The sequence below is a fragment of the Fukomys damarensis genome, unplaced genomic scaffold (assembly GCF_012274545.1).
Source record: "Fukomys damarensis isolate Sample0158 unplaced genomic scaffold, DMR_v1.0_HiC HiC_scaffold_12, whole genome shotgun sequence".
Classification (NCBI taxonomy): Eukaryota; Metazoa; Chordata; class Mammalia; order Rodentia; family Bathyergidae; genus Fukomys; species Fukomys damarensis.
This window is the reverse complement of record NW_022900924.1, coordinates 32,322,980-32,343,198: the sequence shown is the minus strand read 5'-3', so window position 1 is coordinate 32,343,198 and position 20,219 is coordinate 32,322,980. Positions and strand designations below refer to the sequence as shown.

Sequence of the window (20,219 nt, the reverse complement as noted above, 5' to 3'; positions counted from 1 at the left end):
GGATATATATATCTCGCAGGTGGAAAGGAGTCCAACAGAATGTAGAGAAGAGGTGAGGGTAGGTGAAGGGGAAATAAATAGGGTAAGCATGTGCCGTCTTCAGGGCCCTAATAACCTCAGTGTATGTAAGCATTATGTGTCACAAACATGAGATAGGATTTATAATGTCAATGAGAGCGAACATGGTGAAAAGGAATTTAGGGGAGGTGGGAGAGATGTGAGAGGGAAGGAGAGGGGGAGTTTTAAAGAGAACCGAGTTGTATTATGTGCATGTACCCACTCCCCAAGATGACTGGAAACTGCACATGCTGCAGGAATGTACTATTAAACAAATTTTTTAAAATAGGATACTCATACCTACTGCTCATGTAAATGGATATTAGTGCAACTTAATTCAAAAGAAATTTCACTGCACACATCTGTGCAACAGTGTGCACATATGCACATACACACAGATGTACAGAAATTAGGCATTTTTCCCCAAAAATGTGCTTTACTTTTGAATCAGTATTTCCACAAGTAGAAATGTATGCAAAATAAATATTTGGATGACTACATGAAGATGTACTTAGAAATTAACCAAGAGGAAATTGCTGAAGGAATGCTGTGGAGGTTATTGAGCTAATGTAGATCTCTAATTATAAATGAATGAGCATGAAAAATTATAGTAGATTTTTTAAAGCCCTTTTTATAGTTGGATATACTATCTTTTCATTTTGTTAAAAATATATATAGATATGTTGACATAGTTGGGATATCTGGAATAATACTAATGGTTTTGAAAATATTTGCTTCTTGTTAGTAATTTTAATAATTTAGTTTTAAAAACATTTTTCTAAGTCATGCCTGCATTTTCCCCCCTAGTCTTGCTCTTTAATGTCTGAACCATTTCTCTTTTTGTTGTTATTGTGGGCTTTGTTTTTGTTTTTTTGTTGTTGTTGTTCTTTTCCAGTACTGGGGATTGAAACCAGGGCCTTGACGCAGCAACGGGTCTATGACTGGGTTACATCTTTGGCCTTTTCTAGTTTTTTTAATTTTGAGACAAGGACTCACTAAATTGCACAAATTGGCCTTGACCTTGTGACTCTCCTGCCTCAGTCACCTGAGTAACTGAGATTAGAGGCACACACCACCATCCCCAGGTTCTGCTGCTTTTTCCTTTGCTTCTCATTGGGCTGCCTGAGAGCCTCATAATGACAGCTCTCTGAGGGCAGGGATTGTACCCTTTGTGTCTCCAAGTTTTCCTCAGTACTTGGAAAGCACTAAGCAATATGATGCTGACCAAAGCATTGATTTGTGAATGAAAGTGATATTATTGGTACAAATCTTGTTACTAACTACAGGTTCTAGGAAAGTTCAGGTTCAACAGAATTTGATGAGGTGGCATGAGTTGGAACGTCTGTGTTCTCAGAGGGCTCCTACATTGTGAAGAATCCAGCCCTTAGCAGCGATCCCATACTGTTGTACGCTGTAACAGGTGACACATAGAGAATGACAACTGTACTCCCAGTTCAGTGCCTGCACTCGAGAGAGAAGTCCCCTTTGTGCACCCTCCCACCGCCACCCCAGGGAGAGCCATTGTCCTGGTTTTGTGTGTGTGTGTGTGTGTGTGTGTGTGTGTGTGTGTGTGTGCTTGTGTGTGTGGCCCTTGGTGATTGTGGGGATGAGCACAGAGCCTCATGCAAGCTGGGAAAGTGCTCTACCACTGAGGTAAACCAACAGCAAAGCTTGACTTATTTTCAGTTTTTCATAATCCTGAGAATTTTTTAAGCTTGTAGGAAAATTAATTGTCATTGTTTTCTGGGTTGCATTAATTAATTAACTTTTCCAGGACCTCAACATTCACTAAGAGATGATATAAGACCTAAATGCAGACACCCTAAAACATGACAATTTAGCTTGGTCTGAAGATCCGTGAAATGCCCTGGAAGGCTTTGTTTGTTGGTTGGTTTCTTTTTCGGTTTTGTTTCTTTTCTTTTAATAAGAAAAGTTTTTAGAACATTTTCAGTTTGGCATTGGAGAAAGCAGCAAGCCTATTTGCATCTGCATGGGGATGACAAAGGTTGGGAGGTTTTATGCTCCGAAAATGAGTCACCACCTGCCAGTTCTTGCCCTGGCCAATTACTCCTCCCATGGCCTCCGTCACTGTGGTAGTTGGAAACGAAGAGCCTGGTTTCCAGTGTTCATTTATTTAATCACCATTCATTCATCCATCCATTCAACAAATATGCATGCCAGTCACCCACTATGTGCAAGGTACTCTTCTAAGCACTCACAATGTAGCATTGAACAAAACTGATTAAAGGCCCTACTTTAACACAGCATACATTTTTGCTGCAGACCATAAGCAGTAAGTACTATAAGAAAATAATACAGAATGCTAGAAATTGGTGCTGGAATAGTACAGAAAAGTTAATAGGGAATGAAGGTAAGTGTTCAGGGTGGCTATGGACTGAATGCTGATGTCCTCCCCAAATCCATATGTTGAAATACTAACCCCCATTTTGACAGTATTAGGCAGTAGAGCTTCGTTTGCAGCGCTGGGAATAGGACCAAGGGCCTCACGAATTCTAGGGAAGTGCTCTACCTCTGAGCTACACTGCCAGCCTGTGAGAGGGTAAGGCTTTGTAAAAGTGATTGGGTCATGGAGGTGGAGCTCTCATAAATGTAATCAGGGCCCACACCAGAGGGATCCAGAGAGGTTTTTCACACTCTTTTGAAGAAATCAGCAACGTCTAGCCAATAAGGAACCCTTACTATAACCCGCTCATGCTGGCACCCTGGTCTAGGACTTTCAGCCTCCAGAACTGTAAGAAATAAAAATTTCTGTTGCTTATAGCCAGGTACTTTGTTACAGCAATCTGACCGAGTATGACAAAGCAGTAAGTAGAATAAGTCAAAATAAACCCTATTATGTAGATAGCTCGAGGAAGGGCATTCTAGGCCTGCTGTTTTCTGGGAACAGCAGTGAAGTCACTGCTCATGAAACAGAATGAGTAGAAGGGAGAGATATGGAAGAGAGACCTGGTTCAAGATCATGCAACCCAAAGAGACAGACCATTGGCGAGATCTCAGAATTGGAGAAGACATTGCAGGGCTTGGGGACTGGTGTGACCCACAAAGTGAATGGGCCACTTTGGTTGCTTGATTGAGAAACTGGATGGTACAAGGGCAGAAGCAGGGAGACCAGTTAGGAGACTGTGTTAGTAAGGTAACAAGTCCTGAACTCAGTAAAAGGAGGTTAGCAGGTAGTGAGCACTTGCAAACCAGACCACCAGAGAGAAATCTTGCCTTCACATCTATTCTCCTCACCTGAAATCAAATGCAGATGGCACAGATGACAGTTACTGGCTCCATATTCTTTTGTTTTAGAAGCTAGACAGCCTAGCGTTTGTCAGACTTGTGTCCATAGGAGAGTTGTTCTGCTTGTCCGCCAGCAATTATGCAGCAGCTTCTATCACTGAGGATGAGACAGAAGCTAGGAAAAGCCTTGTAAGGGCAACAGCACTGTTTGTCTTGGCAGTTGTGCTTCTATATGGCAACAAACTAAGGTGACCTTGGAAAGTGTAAAGGCAGTATAGAAACATAATAATTGACAAATTAATATCAGATTAAAATATCGATGGGAACTTGTTTTCAGAATATAACAGTGCATGCATACTTATTCCAAGACCTCTGACACACTACAGTTGAGTTATTCTGTGTTAAAGACATTTATCACCTGCTTAGCAATGGGGCAAGTACTGTGTTTACTGACATCATCATACTGTTTTATTGGAGTTTTGTAACTACTCTACAAATGAAATATCAGTATCTCCACTTTACCAGTGAGGAAATCAGGCTCAGAAAAGTTCAGAAATGTGCCCAAGAACAGAGCTTGTCAATGATGAGATCGGTGTACCAGCTGACCACAAGCTGTCTAATGTCAAAATCAAGGCCTTCAATCCTACACTTTTCTCCTTCAGTCATGAAAAGTAGTCCTGATATCCAAGGTTGGTGTTCCACTTAAGATTAAAGTTTTAGGTATAAATAAAGTTATTTTGACTTCAACTTTAATCTTTATTTCTCAGGTTTCCCAGTATATAAAGAGGTTAATAAGATCGGCTAACTATCTAACACACTGCTACAAAGCCTAGAAATACATCTCTTAAAGTGCATTAGACCTTTGAGGAATCTTTTATAAAATAGTTGCAGAGGTCAAAGTTGACTCTGGATGAATAGTATTCTCTTAGGATTACATTGATATAAAAATATAGAGAGACATACACTGCACAGTCAAAATCAACACTTTCTAGAATTTATTCCCTGTGTTCAGACTACATGAAATATTTTTCAGATATTTCTTTGCCTATGGCTTGAGGTCAGAAGTCTGTAATATCTCACTAGCCAATAAATATGCTGTTTCAGGTGTGTGATTGAATTATAATCTGTGCGAATTCTATCAATCTTATTGCAGAGATAAACTCTTGTTTAGTACCAGCTCTTTGTGGAAAACAACTACTTCTGATAATGGCCAAGTAATTCTCCTTTATCAGCTGCTCTAGGCCTGATCCGGAAATCAAAAAACGGAGCTCTTTCAATAAAGATTCTGATCTCTGGGAAACAAGTTGAGCTCTGACACACAACATTATCATCTCATTCTGCCTAGCGCAGGGCTAAGAGGCTCTCTGGGCTGCTCTATCCCATTCATGTGCTGCTAGAGAGATATACTGTTCACTAAATGAACTAATTTCTTTAAAATTAGGGCACAGAATCACACATATATTGCCATCTCTTTTCATACCACCATAACAATCACAGGGCTAGAATATCTTGTAAAAGGAAATAAATTTGTAATTAGCTTTGAAATGTAGTTGGTCAAATAAGAGAGCAGATTATTGTAGTGTAATGGCTTCATAAACCATTTGTTAGACTGCATCACTATAGACTGGTAGAGCTAGGAGCTCAGAAATGCTATTGTATGCATTTCAGAGCATTCCAGCAGTTGGCTACAGCCTGGCCTGAGAATCCAGAGACCTGAATTCTATCCTTGGCAGAGACAGTGTGTCTGGCATTTGATTTCCACCTTATGAAAAATGATAATACTGGACTAGGTCTGGGTTTGCAAACTGGAAACCCAGAGGCTGGATATGTTTACTTTGATTCACATTAAGATAGTGCTTTTTAATTATGGCAACATTAGAAAAATTGAGCAGTTTCACATAAAAGCTTGGATTCCTTCAAAAGTTTTGAAAAATCAAATATTCTAAAGATAGTGGGCCTGAAATAGCAAAGAGCTGCAATATATTGACCTAGTCTATCAGGTAGTTAGAGGACACAGGCCAATTCTCCCCAGAGACCCCATCAGTGCTGCTGTGTTCCATACATACTTTGCTTCATGCATTTGCCCTACTCATCCAGCCCCTGTGGGATCACTCAGAGTAAGACCCTGAGGTGAGAGAAGACATGCACTCACATAGCTGCCTACCAGTGAGAGACCCGCTGTGGAATCAGCGTTGATGTTAGTCACAACCTCCAAACCTCAACTTGCTGTGTTTTGGATTTATCTTGCCATTTATCTTGGTTTAGTAAAAAATCAGGCTCACTTCATTTTGGGTTGTTTCGAGATCTAAATGTAACTTGCTGCAGATAACACCATTAAAAATTCAGCTGACGATAGCTGAGCGTTTGAAGAGTTAATTAAAGTTTCTCTTAGTTCTGTATCAGAAATGAGGTTTTACTTTTATTTATTGCTTTAATCAGTGACTGTGACTTTTAGGAATAAGGAAGTCCACCGACAGAGGCTGCATTATGTATCTAGAGTCCATTACTTGTGAGTGGAAAATTTTTAAGGTTGAATTTGGTAAATGCAGGAGTGCCTAAAATGATGAGAGGTGACTGTAAATAGTCTGCAGTGTCAGAGCCACCTGATGGTAGGACCTGTAGAGACAGAATGAGTGGTACCTAGATGCCAACCCAGATCTAAGCCTTTGCCTAATTTAATACCTTGCAACTGAGTCCAGAGTTCAACCTCAGTGGAACCATTTTTATGAACGAAAGGGCGGTACTTTGCCAAAAATGTGAAGCCAATTCCTTCTTTTATCCCAAATAATTTCTTTTGAAATATGTTTAAACTGCTTTTCACTTAGCAAGAGGATGACTTTGTGTATGCCCAGAGTTATTTTGTTAATGATCTGTGCAACCATAACCTGTTCCGTTTTTAGAGTAATTTTGAGCCATTGTTCCTATTTATATTGTCACTCTTAAAATCCTTGACTATCAAATGCTCAGTCCCCATTCCACTCAAGCTAGTATTTCTTCTTTTCCTCCTTTTAACCTGCCTGAAAACTTGTTCCTCTATGTACTCATTCCAAATTCTTCTGTTTGGGAGTAACACTTTGAGATGAAGGGTTGGACCTTTCTTTAGGTCTTTAAGGTTTCTAGGATTGAAGTCATGGGCAAAATGTACATATAAAGATTTACTCCTGCCAAGAAAATCCTGCAGAAGATCTTGCATGGCTGTGGTGAAATTTGATCCCAGACACAGCCCACTTCTCTAGCTTTTCTGTGAGTGCTGTCATGCTGATTCTGAGCTGTCTGTCCCCTTGGACATAGGCAGCTGTTGGGCACGTCCAGTGGGCCAGTTCTTTGGGCAGACTCTTGTTGCTAGAAATACCAGTTGGTTCAGTATATTTAAAGCACCTTTGTCATTCTCAAAGTATAAAATTGCTCATTATCCAGAGGCCTTACTGACAAAGTTTGGGATACTTCCCTTGAAGCTCAATCTTTTTATCTTTGGAAAATTTAGAGTTTGTAGTTCAAGCGATTTCTAGGAAAAGGGAAAAAAGTAAAGGGGAAGTGGGAGGGGCAGGAGAAAGGCAAGAAGGGAATGTAATTAACATGAGAAAGTGAAAAAATGGAAACAAAGTCTTTGTAAATAGGGAAGGGTGGAGGGGTTGAAGGGAAGGCAGAGGAATGGGGAAAAAAAATAACCAAGATAGATTACACAAAGGTACAAATTTCCAGTGATGAATGTCATTATATTGTATACCTAAAATGTGCCAATCAAATTAATTTTAAAAGTCCAAAAATAAAAACCAGAAGCCAAAAGAATTTTTTTTTCCCCAAATACACTCCAGTTTAAAAGTAAAAGGAAAAAAAGGGGGAGAATCAGGATGTGTTATGTACATGTACCAACTCCACACAAGGAATGGAAACTTTATATGTTACAAACATGTACAAAAAAAAAAAAAAAAAGGGAAGGGAAGAGAAACGGTACGAAAAAAGGAATTAAGATGTGTTACATACAATACACAAGCATGCTACCACACACATGTGCTCACAAACTAAAATTTAAAATATGAAAAAAAGAAGAAAGCTGTTGAGGTTGCTTTTCAGGTTTAAAATTTCCAACAGCTTTATTTTAATCATTTTTGAAATGATAAATATGTTGTGTATACTGACCAGTTTTTTTGTGTTTTGCATTTCTGTACATACACACATTTTATATTACATGATGTAAACTATCTTTGTTGACCAAAGCAGCTTTTCCTACCAAAGTTACTGAATTTGAGTTTGGTTTAGACCTTCATAAATCATGCAAATGAGATCTGTGGTTATTTGTAACCACACATGATAAAAATATCTTGTGCCTCACTGAGGTTTCTGGAGCTTCAAGGTCAGTAGGCTGATACTTGGCAGAGTTGTGAATTCTTGGGAGTTTCTTTCCTATCTTTAGAGTCTCTTTAACTGCTCGGTTCATTTTAGAAAGAGCTTCACCTATCCACTCCCCTCCCTCCTGTCCCTCCTTTTGCTACTAGAAAGAATGGATCTGGTAATGCCATTTATTCTTGTGGGTGATGAAAAGTGACATTTGGGAGGAACAAGTTCCTGTCAGGATATTCTGGGTTACGCCTGTAGTTTTAAAATACCATCTTAAGGCCTTGTTTCTTGCTCTAGGAACTTAAAGCCAATTAATTAAAAAGTGAGTGAATGCTTTAGGGACCTCAGAAATCATGCTAGCTTCTGAGAAATAACCTTTTAAAAATTCTTCAGAGGTTACTGAGGTTGGCAAGGAGAGTTGGATGCAATCGTATCTGGTGATTCCATTCCGAAGGTGCCTTGACTGTGCCTTGAGAGGTGGGAACTAAGGGCTGACTTGGTGCTTCTGAAAGTCCCCTGTTTGAAGACCTTTTCCCTTAAATATTTATTGGGTGGGAGGGGGTGGTGTTGGCACACATGGTAGAACATGTTAAACACTCTGACTTCCAGGAGGAAATATCCCTCTGGTCAGAAACTTAAGGTGGTAGACAAAAATCTGCAGTAATCGACTGTGCAAACTATGAAATATTTTATATCTCTGTTTCTAAAAGTTAACCTTTTTCATTTACAGAGGAATAACAAACCATGTCCAAGTAATTCAAGCATTCCATTTCCCTGATGACGGGTCTTTTTGGACTTCCTCCTGGGCCCAGACCCAGCCTCCAACCTTCCCAGTGTGTTTCTCACCCCACTTTAACTTAACCTTCCTCCTTTCCTGCCAAGTGATGTACGTGTTCACTTCAGTTTCTGACCCAGTTACTTAGGTGATACTAAGTGAGCATTCCCTTCTCTTACTTCCATCACCCCCACTTTCCAACTGAAAAGATCCTAGAAATAAAAATAAAAGATCCTGGAACGTACCGCTGTGCTTTCTTGCTGTGTGATGTGACCTTGAGAAAGTGATGCATGTCCTTCGAACTCTATTAATAGAGGTTTCTCTCAAGGCACAGCCAAGGAACCTTTATAAATACCTTTCAGGAGCTGGGAATGTAGCTCAGCAGCACAGTGACTGCCTGGCAGGCATGAGGCCCTGAGTTCAGTTCCTGGTACCAAAAGCAAACAAACAAACAAACCTTAACCCTATCTCTTCACACTCCTGGTGAAATAGACATTGAGGGGTTATTGATTATTGACGCTATCTTCCAAGCCAAAAGCTCTTCCTTATTAATTTTTGATAAGTGCAACAAGACAAAAGATCGGAAAAGTAACGAAATATTTTGAGATTTCGGGCTGCTGGGAGCTCTGCAGCCATAGACACACTTCATATTCATATCAGACCTAGTCAGGTGATGACTTATTTTGTTTTTTCTCATAGCAGTGGTGGTGGGGAGGAGATGTTGCTGTGCCTGGGGTAGAATATGCTCAATGTCACAATGCCAGGAATGAAGAGAGCAGCATGCTTTTAACCCTTCTCTAGGTGCTTTATGAGTATGTACTATGGATAGGGTGACAGGTCACAGCTAAGCCTCTCTTCCAAAGGAATTGAGGCAACAGTAAGAAAACAATGGTTTTTGTAAATCACTAAATTTTAAATTATGTAGCCCTGCGCCTGGCACGTAGTAAATTCTCAGTAAATGCTAGTAAGCATTATTGCCCCAGTATAGAGCCTTTCAGAACTTTCTTTCAGGGAGAATATTAGTGATCCATTATTTCTCCCTTGTGAGATGTGATGTTATTGACTTATTGCCTCTGGGCTTGGCATGTTGCGCCCTGTCTCTGTTTATTAATGTGATGAGGTTACTTATGGGGAAGGAGAGTCCCTGCTGCGTGGTGGCAATGGTTATCAGTGCCATTGTGAGGCTGCAGGAACCCATTGCTAGCAAGTGCCAGTTTCTTTCTTTCCTTTCCTCTCTTAAGAAAAATACCATTACATAATTTAACAATCATTTTGTTCCATGGTGAGATGAAAAGAATTTAGCAGCCTTCAGCTGGAGCTGAATGGGGAAGCAAATTATAGAAATCACTGACATTAGTGCCTGGCTAGAGTAGGATTGTTTCCTACTGAATATTTGAAAGTGTTTTGTCCGATCTAATTTTGAAAGACTGGAGTCACTAGGCTTCCACTGCTTTCCTGGGAAGCATAATTACGTGGCCGAATAGAGCTCAGTGGCGGGACAGTCCTCCAGCTGGTAACAGAGCAATGGATGCATTCCTAGGAGGCCCGGGTGCTGTGTCTTTCAAAATGGGATTTGGAGAAAGGGCACAAACGTGTTTTGCTCACTTGAAAAATATTCCTCCTACTGATGTCGAGCCATGGTTTGCTACATAATGGAATTTTCTTTAACTCACATTGTAGAAGACCCCTCAAAACACACAAAAGTAGAAAGAGCAGTATAAAAAACACTCGAGTGCTCAAAACTAGTCCCAGGAGCCTTCAACAATCAGTGGTGGGGGAGATGCTACTGTGCCTGGGCAAGAACAAGCTCAATGTCACAATGCCGGTAATTAAGAGAGCCTCGAGCTTTTGACCCTTCTCTAGGTACTTTATGAGTATATGCCATGGATAGGGTTGCAGGCCATAACTAAGCTTTCCATCCACACGCCCATCTATTCCCTCCTTCTAGTACTATTTTGAAATAAATCTTACTTGTAACATTTTAAAGTTCTAGCAAAATACCTACAATATTGCATTTACCTAAATTTTAGCCACTTTAAAGTGTATAATTCTGTAGCAGTTAGTATACTCAAAATGTTGTACAACCATCATCACTATGTAGTTCCAGCATTTTTTTATCACCCTCAAAAGAAACTCTCTACCCATTGAGCAATCACTCCTTATTCCCCTTCCCCTAGTCCCTGGAAGCCACCAATCTGCTTTCTATCTCTGGATTTGCCTATTCTTAAAATTAATTTTATTGGTACATTTTAGGTATACAGTATAATGACATTCATCATTGGAGATTTGTACCTTTACATAATATATCTTGATTCTTATTTTTTCCCCATTCCCCTGCCCTCCCTTCAACCCCTCCACTCCTCCCTATTTACAAAGACTTTGTTTCTATTTTTTCATTTTCTCATATTAATTCCTTTCCCTTGTTTCCTTTCCCCACCCCTCCCACTTCCCCTTCCCCTTTGGACCTTTTCATCCTATTTCACATTATCTATTATACATTTTGACCCTTATTTACACTTTCAGTTTCTTCCTCCAGAGAAATTATTTGGTATTCACATGTGTGTCCTGTGTATTTCACATGAGTATCACCTCAATGTGCATCCATTTAGCTATAAATGCCTCTAATTTCTCATTCTTTATGGCTGAGTAGTGCTCCATTCTATTAAAAATATATTTTTTTTTATCCAGTCTCCAGATGATCGGGCTGTTTCCGTGGATTTGCCTATTTTGGACATTTCATATAAATAAAATCATATATTGCCTATTTTATCTGTCTTCTTTCACTTGATTCCATGACTCATTCATGCTACACCATACTTCATTCTTTTCCATGGCTGAACACTATTTCATCGTGCAGATATATCACTGTTGATAGTTGGCGTATTTCCACCTTTGTCTTTTATGAATAGTGTTGCTTTGAACATTCACATACAGATTTTCATTTGAACATCTGTTTTTGGTTATTTGAGTATCAAACTAGAAGCTAAATTATTGGGTCCTACATTGATCCTATGTGGAACTTACTGAGGAACTCACAAGCTAATTGCCACCCTGACTACGTCACTTTACGTTGCCATTGAGAGTTCCAACTTCTCTGCATTTTCAAAAGGATAGTCGTCTTGTCGTTGTAAAGTGGCATCTCATTGTGGTTTTGATTTGTGATTTCCTAATGACTAAACATGTTGAACATCTTTTCATGTGCTGTTAAGTCATTTGTTTGTCATTTCTAGAGACGTGTCTACTCAAGCCTGCCTATTTTTAATGCAAATTACTTGCCTTTTTATTGTTGAGTTATAAAAAGTCTTTATATGCTCTGAATACTAGACCTTTATCATATAAGATTTATAAATTTTTAAATATTCTATGGGTTGTCTTTTCCCTTTATCAATAGAATAAAGCACAAAAGATCTAATTTAAGGAAATCCAGTTTGTTTTTCTTATGTCACTAGTGTTTTTGTTGCTATAGTTAAGAAAACATTGCTAAAATTCAGGCCACAAAGATTTACCCCTGTTTCCTTCTAAGAGTTTATAGTTTTCACTTTTATATTTAGAGTTTTAATCCATTTTGAGTTAATTTTTTTGTTTAAGGTGTGAAGTAATAGTTTGACCTCACAGGTTTTTTGCATGTGACTATCCAGTTGTCCCAGAATCATTTCTAGAACACACCATCATATAGTTTTATTCATCAATTATCAGCATATTTCTTTAAAAGATAATAACTTTTTTCACTTAACCAAGGAACTACTGTATCACTTTTTTAAATGTCGTATTTCTCTATCATCATCAAATATTTAAGTCTGAGGCCGGGGATTGAGCTCAGTGGTTCCGCTGCCTGCCTCGCAAGCTCAAGGACCTGAGTTCAATCCCTCCACCCACCGTACCAACAACAACAATAACAACAACAAAATTTAAGTCTGTGTTCAAAGTGGGAATTCTTTCAAAAATTTTAGTAGCTAGCTCTTTTTAAAATGAAGGGCATCTATTGCAATTTGTTGGTATATTTTTAAACTGTTTTTAGATCTATATAGATTTACTTATATTTCTTTCTTTTTTGGTGGGGGGTGTAGCAGGAATTGAACTCAGGGTCTTGCACCTGTGAGGCAGGCAGCAGAACCACTGAGCTAAATTCCCGGCCTTAGGTTTACTTACATTCTCCTTTCTTATCCCTTATAACTTACTTGTTGAAGAAACTTATTTATTTGTCTAGACAAATTTCCTGGCCTCGATTTTGCATATTGCATCCCCGCGAGGCAAACTGTCCCTTGGCCCTCTGGTTTCTCTAAGTTGGTGGGTGGCTGGAGTTATAGGTTTAAACAGATTCAGGTTTTTGGCAAGACAGCCTCTTGAATGTCATCAGTCTTTTACCGAGAGTCAAATAGTATTTATTTCTTAGTTTTTTACATTATCAACCATTGAAGATCACTACCTAAGTCTGTTAGTTTATTAACAAGTACAAATAGTGACATCCTAACTATATTATGTGTTCTTCGCTGATTACGTGGAACACCTACTTCTGTGAATAAAAGCTTTCCATATTTATTTTGTATCACAAAGATAGTCTCCCACATAGAAATAGGTTATTTCCATACACACTTGGTCATTTAAGTATCTATTTGTATTATAACTAATATTGTAATGTCTTTTCACCATGTGAAGTATATAAGGACTATATCACTTTAGTCATTTCTGTACATACAATATAGTTTAATTGATTTTATCTTTTAAATAAAAATCTTTTAGGCTTCATTTTTTGCCCTGAACAAACCCTTCATTTGTTCTCTATTTTTACCAGCTTTCAAATAACAGGTTATTTTCCAATAATAGTTTCATTTTTGTTCTTGAGAAGGGATATTATTAATGTGCGTGTGCTTAATTAAGCATATTCATTGTGTAGACTTTGCCATTATTCTTGTCAGTTCTCAAGCTATCCTAGCTGACCACAGAAATTCTTATCAAAGGGACCTCTGAGTTTTGGACATGGTTTTGCAGTCTTTGACAACTTCCTGGCTGTTACGATGATCAAAATATATGGTGACTATTTAAAAGAAATTATTACAGTAAAAGACATATCTTCCTTAAAAGACTCCCCTCTCTTTAAACACATTCATGCCATCATTCTTGCCCCTTTCTGTAGCAGTTCTAGATATCAACTTTCATGAGTGTCTTCAGTTGCACTGTTGTGGCTGCCTCAATGTCCTAAATAAATTCAGAACATGTATCTTTCGTGGTCATTTTTGACTTTGGAAACAATCAGAAGTCCTGCAGTGCCAGATACACTGAGTAAGGTAGATGAGGATACACTGTAATGTTTTTGTAAATTTTTACTTCCATTAGATGGAACTGGGCAGGAGCATTACTGTGTTTTCGATTGCCCCCTCAGACACTCACAAAAAGGTCTTCCAGTACTGCTTCCAAAAGTGACAAGAATGACAGGATAAGTGTGTTCCATGTGAAGCGAATATTTTGAGGGAGGAGTAATGGCAACGTGTCTTTTACTGTAATAATTTTTAAAATTTTAACAGTCGCTATAGGTTTTGACTACAGTTTATACATATGGGAATTTTCCAATCACATCTGGTGGAAATGTAGTCTATTGTTGCACTTGCCCAAATTTCTCTACACAAGTTTTAAGCCTTTACTTTCTCCCCTGGCTCTTTGGAGAAGATGGGAGGATCTTATAAGAAATCTGGCTTTTGTGGAATCCTAAGTCAAGTCAGGACAGGCATTAGAAACTCATCCATAAAACTAATTTCATGTGTTTTCGTTGAGTTTCTATTAAGCATGCAGAGAAAATGAAAGCACAATTTGTATCTGAAGATTTTGCACCCTGGTGGCTCTCTTTTAGTACCTAGTGACATAGTGCTGATATCAGAAAGGTACATTTGCATAAAGCTGGAACCAACAGTGTGATTTAATTATGCCTCTGTTTCAGTTTTGTCTTGACTGTTAAGGCAGAGATTGATTACTAACCACTCTGGGTTCTTTTTGTATAATTATAAACAACGTATTAAGTACCTAATAAGGTGGCATTTGTTAAGGACTCTATTTGAAGAAAGAGAAAGGATGAAAATGGTTGTGCATTTCTAAGCCTAGAAAAATGGATGTGAAAGCATATAGATTGGTTTTCTTCTTCTAACCTTCCCTGTTAAGTAAGAGCAATATTTGTTTTCTGCCTATTTTATCAAGTTGTTGAGTACTATAATGACTTTATATTTATAGAGTGCTTGGAGCTTTTTGGATGAAAGGTGCTAAATTAGAGTTTATTGTTTATTGAATTTATTTGGTGTGTCCAACCTTCTGGGAACATTTGCTAAAGTTAATTAAAAACAGTCCTACTCTGACAGCTTACAGTGGCACTTACAAATCAATAACATAAACAGTGTGCACTTCTATTGTCCTAACTTGGAACTATGCAGAGAACCACAGTTCTTCTGCCCCGGGAATGGTCCTATTTTGTAGGAAACGTGAGTTAAACTGTTGGGTAGAAACATTCAACTTCTCAACTTTGTTTGAGCCACCTACCACTCTCTTTTTTAAAACAGTATTTTAGAATAAGGGTATTTTCCCCAATTTCCAACTGCAATTTACAAGTTGAAAAAAAATTTTCTAATCTAATTTTATTTATTATTTATTTATTTATGGTACCAGGATTGAACTCAGGACCTTGCTCTTGCAAGACAGGCTGCAGCACCGCTGAGCTAAATCTCTGGCCCTTTTGAAAATATTTTTAATAAAACTCTCTGCTTTCTGTCATTTTGGCAAGAAGGACAAAAGTTTTGTTTTACATGTTGTTTTATGATCAGCATTTCTTTGCAAGAATATCATTTCAAAACAACCAACTAGAATGACTTAACATTTTCTTAATCCAGCCTGGTGGATACTGTAAAATGTAACTATAGTAATGGCTTGTTCATTTCCTTGCCAGTTGGTGATGGAGTTTTGTGGCGCTGGCTCTGTCACTGACCTGATCAAGAACACAAAAGGCAACACATTGAAAGAAGAGTGGATTGCATACATCTGCAGAGAGATCTTACGGGTAAGTGATGAGTAGGGACTTGCCTATCTCCCAACAGCCTTAAGCACCACAAGAAGTCTTGGTAAAGTGTTGTGCTTTGCTCTAACCTCTGAGTGCAATTCATAAGTGCAGCAGAGATCTCTTTAAAGGGTTATTCTAACAATGATGGTGGTGGTGATTTGGTGTGCAAGTCTCTCCTGATGGAAGTGAGAGCCTTTCTTGACAGGCCTTGTGTACATCATTTAGAAGGTCGACACTGATTGATTTTCGCTTAGCAAAGCATTCATTATCAATGGTGTCCCCAAATAGAAGTCTAATTTGAGGGCAAAAAGATAGTCTCCAATTTAGAAAATGGGTTATTTCAAAAGGTATTTTGACTGGTCATTTAAGGTATCTTAACTTCATAACTAAACTTGTAATGTCTTCCCGTCATGTGAAGTATTTAAGAAGTGTGTCATGTCTGCCATTTCTGTACATACAAGACAGTTTAATTGATTTTATCTTTGAAAAAACTGCCTCTTAGGCTTACTTAAATCGATTGGACTAGCTGGATACATTTGCCCATTTGCCCAGTTTTGTCCACAAATCTCATGATCAGACAATTGAGATAATAGTATCATATTTACTGAGTTTAGTTCAGAGAGAAAAAGGTAATTGGGCATATTTTATTTCATTCATACTAGTATAATTTTTTCTTGCTGATAATATGGAGGCTATACTATGTCTACAAAGCTTTCTTGCTAGCTCTGCATGATGACAATAGGACTTTCAGAGATCAATTCTATGCCATGGATGGAAGAAAGAAAGTTAAAGAAAAAAGAAGAGAATGCAGAAAGATAATGTCTCACCATTAAATGTAAACCAGATTAAGCAAAAGACAAATTGAACATGAAATTTTAAAAAGATGGCAGTTGACGGTAGCACAAAAAGTCACATATTTAGGAATAAATTTAGACATGAGTGAATGACTTTGTCCTAAAAACTACAAAATACTTCTAAGAGAAATTAAAGAAGGTTATAATAAAAAGAAGGCCATTTCCTGAGATGGTTTACACAATATTGTAATATGTCATTTCTCTAAGTTTGATGTATAGTTTCTTCGAGCTCCTAATCAAAATCCCTGGTAGCTGTATTTGTGGACAGGGATAACTTGAATTTTAGAAATTCAGTTGAAAATATAAAAGGCCTAGAATAACCACAGCAATCTTAAAAGAGCAAAAGTAGAGTATTTAAGCTCACAGTTAGCAGCATTTATTATATAACTGCTAAACAATTGAGACAGAATAGTCTTCACATAAATTGAGACAGCAGCCAAGGGTACAGAAGCTGGGGGCCTTGAACAGACCCATGTCAAATGGACACCAGGTATATGGCAAGGTCAGTGCTGCTCTGGATGGGAAAAGGATGCACTTATCAGTAAACAGACCTTGGCCAATCCACTAATAAAGGCGTGAACATAAAGACATTGGTATCTGCTTCATACCATATAAAAATTCATTCCAATAAATATAAATGTGAACTACATAAAAATTAAAGTTCTTACCAGAAAACATAGACTAATACTTCAGTAGCTTGGGTAGGCAAAAAACATGCCTTAATGTTAGGGCCTGGCTAAATCAGATTAGTTTTCTACGCAGAGACAGCTGATGTGTCTGCTGTAAACTAGCAGTCCTCACTTCTCACAGTACTGTGTGAACTGCAAATTATGCATGTGGGAAGCAAGCTGTATTGCATGTGGTTTGGTGGTGCCTGGTATCAGATCTGGTATGCAAGACTTTTATTTAACACAGCACCATGCATGACAAGGACTGCATGTATATTTTAGTTTACACTGACATTCTCCTTTGGTTTCAAATAGTACTATGAGCATATGAAGGACATGAATATAATTCTGAGAGTAATCTCTAGGTGAATTTAATTTTGAGAGATAATTAGCATTCAAAATAGATTATTTGTTTCTTGTTTTATGTTCTTGTTAACTCTTTCTCTTCTCCATCACTCCAGGGGCTGAGTCACCTGCACCAGCACAAAGTGATTCATCGGGATATTAAGGGGCAAAATGTCTTGTTGACTGAAAATGCAGAAGTTAAACTAGGTAAGAACAGAATCTAGAAAGCCTAGGAACTGCTGGAATGGACAGGGTTTTTGCAATACCTCTTTTTTGTCTTTCTTTTTCAAATTAGAATACATTTGTCACTGGGTTCAGAGGGCGTTGACATAAAAATGGAAAGGAAAATGTTTTTGTCCATTTACATTTTTCTAAAAGCATGTTGAGGAATGGATCCTGCATGGTGATGAACAAAGCAACCTGCTTAATCAATGTGTAGTTGAAAAATGTTTAGTAAATATTAGAACGAGAGACCTTGAAATTATCTCCTGCATCTGTTGGTTTATATTTTTGCTCCTATGACAGAACACTGGTGACCTACATTTTTTCAATGAAAATATCCATAGTTAGACTTATTTAGGATAATCGATTCCTCTTATATTCCCATATATTTAACGTATATTTACCTTGATTTTATTACCTAAGGTAATTGAACAAAATGGATGCTCAATAGTCTAGGTCAATAGTGATTCTGTCCCACTTCTGTCTGCCAGAGTAAGCAGTGGGGAATCCTTTTCTTTGGCATATCCTTTCATGCCCATGCCAGAGTAAGCAGTGGGGAATCCTTTTCTTTGGCATATCCTTTCATGCCCATACCACAAAAGTAGGATTGCCCAGGTAAAACAGAAAATGCCTCCATATATTTGCTTGCTTGAGCATGAGCTGACAAATACACTGTGACATGCACAAATTGTTATCCAGAAAAGGACCACTGTTCCTGTGATTATTTGTTTTGAAAGATACTGAAACATCTGCTTTCTTTTTTGTTAAAATAATTTCCTATTTTTGTTAGCACTTGGAGCCAAACTTTCATTTCATGAATGTTTTCTTTAAAAAAATATGTTATGTAGCCTAAGCAGTTATGTAGACTAAGATTCATCACACTAACAGTTATTATTGAGAATGTATTGTATTTGCCATTTCCCTTTCAAGACACTTAAACTATCTCGTGTAAACATAAGTACAACTCTATGTAGATGTTAGCATCTTCATTTGATGGATTAGCAAACTCAAGCTGAAAAAGGTTGTTTATCTGCTAACCCTAGATCGCAACATTACCAAGTGGTAGAAATGGGACTTCCACAGAATGACTCCTACCCTCAGCTCTTACTCGCTTTTTTTTTGTATTATCATTCTGGCAAACGAGCTTGCCTTTTATTGAAAACCTTTCATTGGTTCTCATGGAGTCTTGGTGTAACCAATTATAACACTTTGTGCCTTTCTCATTGGTGCATTCAAGTATACATTCAATTAAATTAATACATATTCACATTATTGAAAAGGTAGATGCAATCCAAATTCCCAACAGGTCAACTGATCAACAAAATGAGATATGTGTATTCAGTGAAAGATTATTCAACATCAAAAAGGAAGGAAGCCAGAAGGTATTGCCATCCTGCAAATCCAGCATACTGAAAGGCTGAGGCAGGAGAATTGCAAATTCAAACCTAGAGAGAATCCATTTTAAAATAAAATTTTTCAAAATGAGACAGACCTTGTAGTTTAATACAAAAGCCCTGTGGTCAATTCCTAGTACCACTCCAAGAAGGAGGGGGAGGACGGAGGGGAACGAGAGGAAGTGGCGGGGAAGGAGAAGGAGGAGGAGGAAGAAATTCTGATGGATGCTACCATATCAGTGAACTTTGGGGACATTGTACTAAATGAAATAAGCCAAACCAAAAGACAAATACTGAATGATCTCACTTACTTGAGTAGTCAGATTTATAGATAAAGAAAGTAGGATGATATTGCCAGGAGTTGGGGGAAGGGAGAAGGAGTAGTCATTGATTAGTAAGTGTGGAATTGGTGAAGATGAAGAATTTCTGGGGATGGATAGTGATGATGGTCACATAGTGTCAACCTACTTAATACCACAGACTGGTATGTTGAAACATGGTTAAAATGATAAATTTTATGCTGTGAAAAAAATAAATAAATTTTATGTTGTGTATAATTTAACATTTAAAAGCTCACTTTGTTTTAGTCATCCATTGTACGCTTGAGTCAACCATGTTCTCTTTGTCAGTGGACTTTGGAGTCAGTGCCCAACTTGACCGCACGGTGGGCAGGAGGAACACTTTCATTGGGACGCCCTACTGGATGGCACCGGAAGTCATTGCCTGTGATGAAAACCCAGATGCCACATATGATTTCAAGGTGTGACTTCTTTATTGAATTTTAAAAGTATGTCTGGTCTCTCATCCTGAGTCTTGTAGTGGGAGAATTCTTAGGTACTTTTGGGTTTGTGATTTATCTACCCAAAGGGAGACCTGAAAAACATGATCAGAATTTTAAATGATCAGACATTCTAGTGGGAGTCTTTAATGAAGTCACCAATTATATCTGATTGATTATTTGAAAAACCAGAAGTTTAAATCATTTTCTGTATTCCTTTGTATTTGTTCATGCTTTTTTATCCTTGAAAATAGACTAGCTTTTGGGTTATAGCTTAGACTTTTGGCTCAGTGTATATATGTTATGTTTTCCTTGTTCACTTACTAGTTCTTTGTTTTTAATTTCTTTTTAACTGATATGTAAAAATGTAGAAATCATATATATGAATAGGATGCTGAGTAATATTTCAATACATACATATGTTGTATAATGTTTAAATGAGGTTAAACATATTTATCTCCTCAAATAGTTACACTGCTGTTTTTTTTTTTTTTTTATTAAAGTGT

At 37.8% G+C, this 20,219-nt stretch overlaps 1 protein-coding gene across 6 annotated transcripts in view; it reads left to right on the top strand.

The window, feature by feature from the left end:
• The window catches only part of Tnik (TRAF2 and NCK interacting kinase), a 367,212-nt gene that overhangs the window by 229,623 nt on the left and 117,370 nt on the right, over positions 1 to 20,219 (top strand). For all 6 annotated transcript variants that reach the window (XM_010632395.3, XM_010632394.3, XM_010632393.3 and 3 more), the window contains 3 exons: positions 15,342 to 15,452; positions 17,436 to 17,526; positions 19,565 to 19,695. In XM_010632395.3, coding sequence (XP_010630697.1) covers positions 15,342 to 15,452; positions 17,436 to 17,526; positions 19,565 to 19,695 — 333 coding nt within the window. The remainder of the gene's footprint in view (positions 1 to 15,341; positions 15,453 to 17,435; positions 17,527 to 19,564; positions 19,696 to 20,219) is intronic.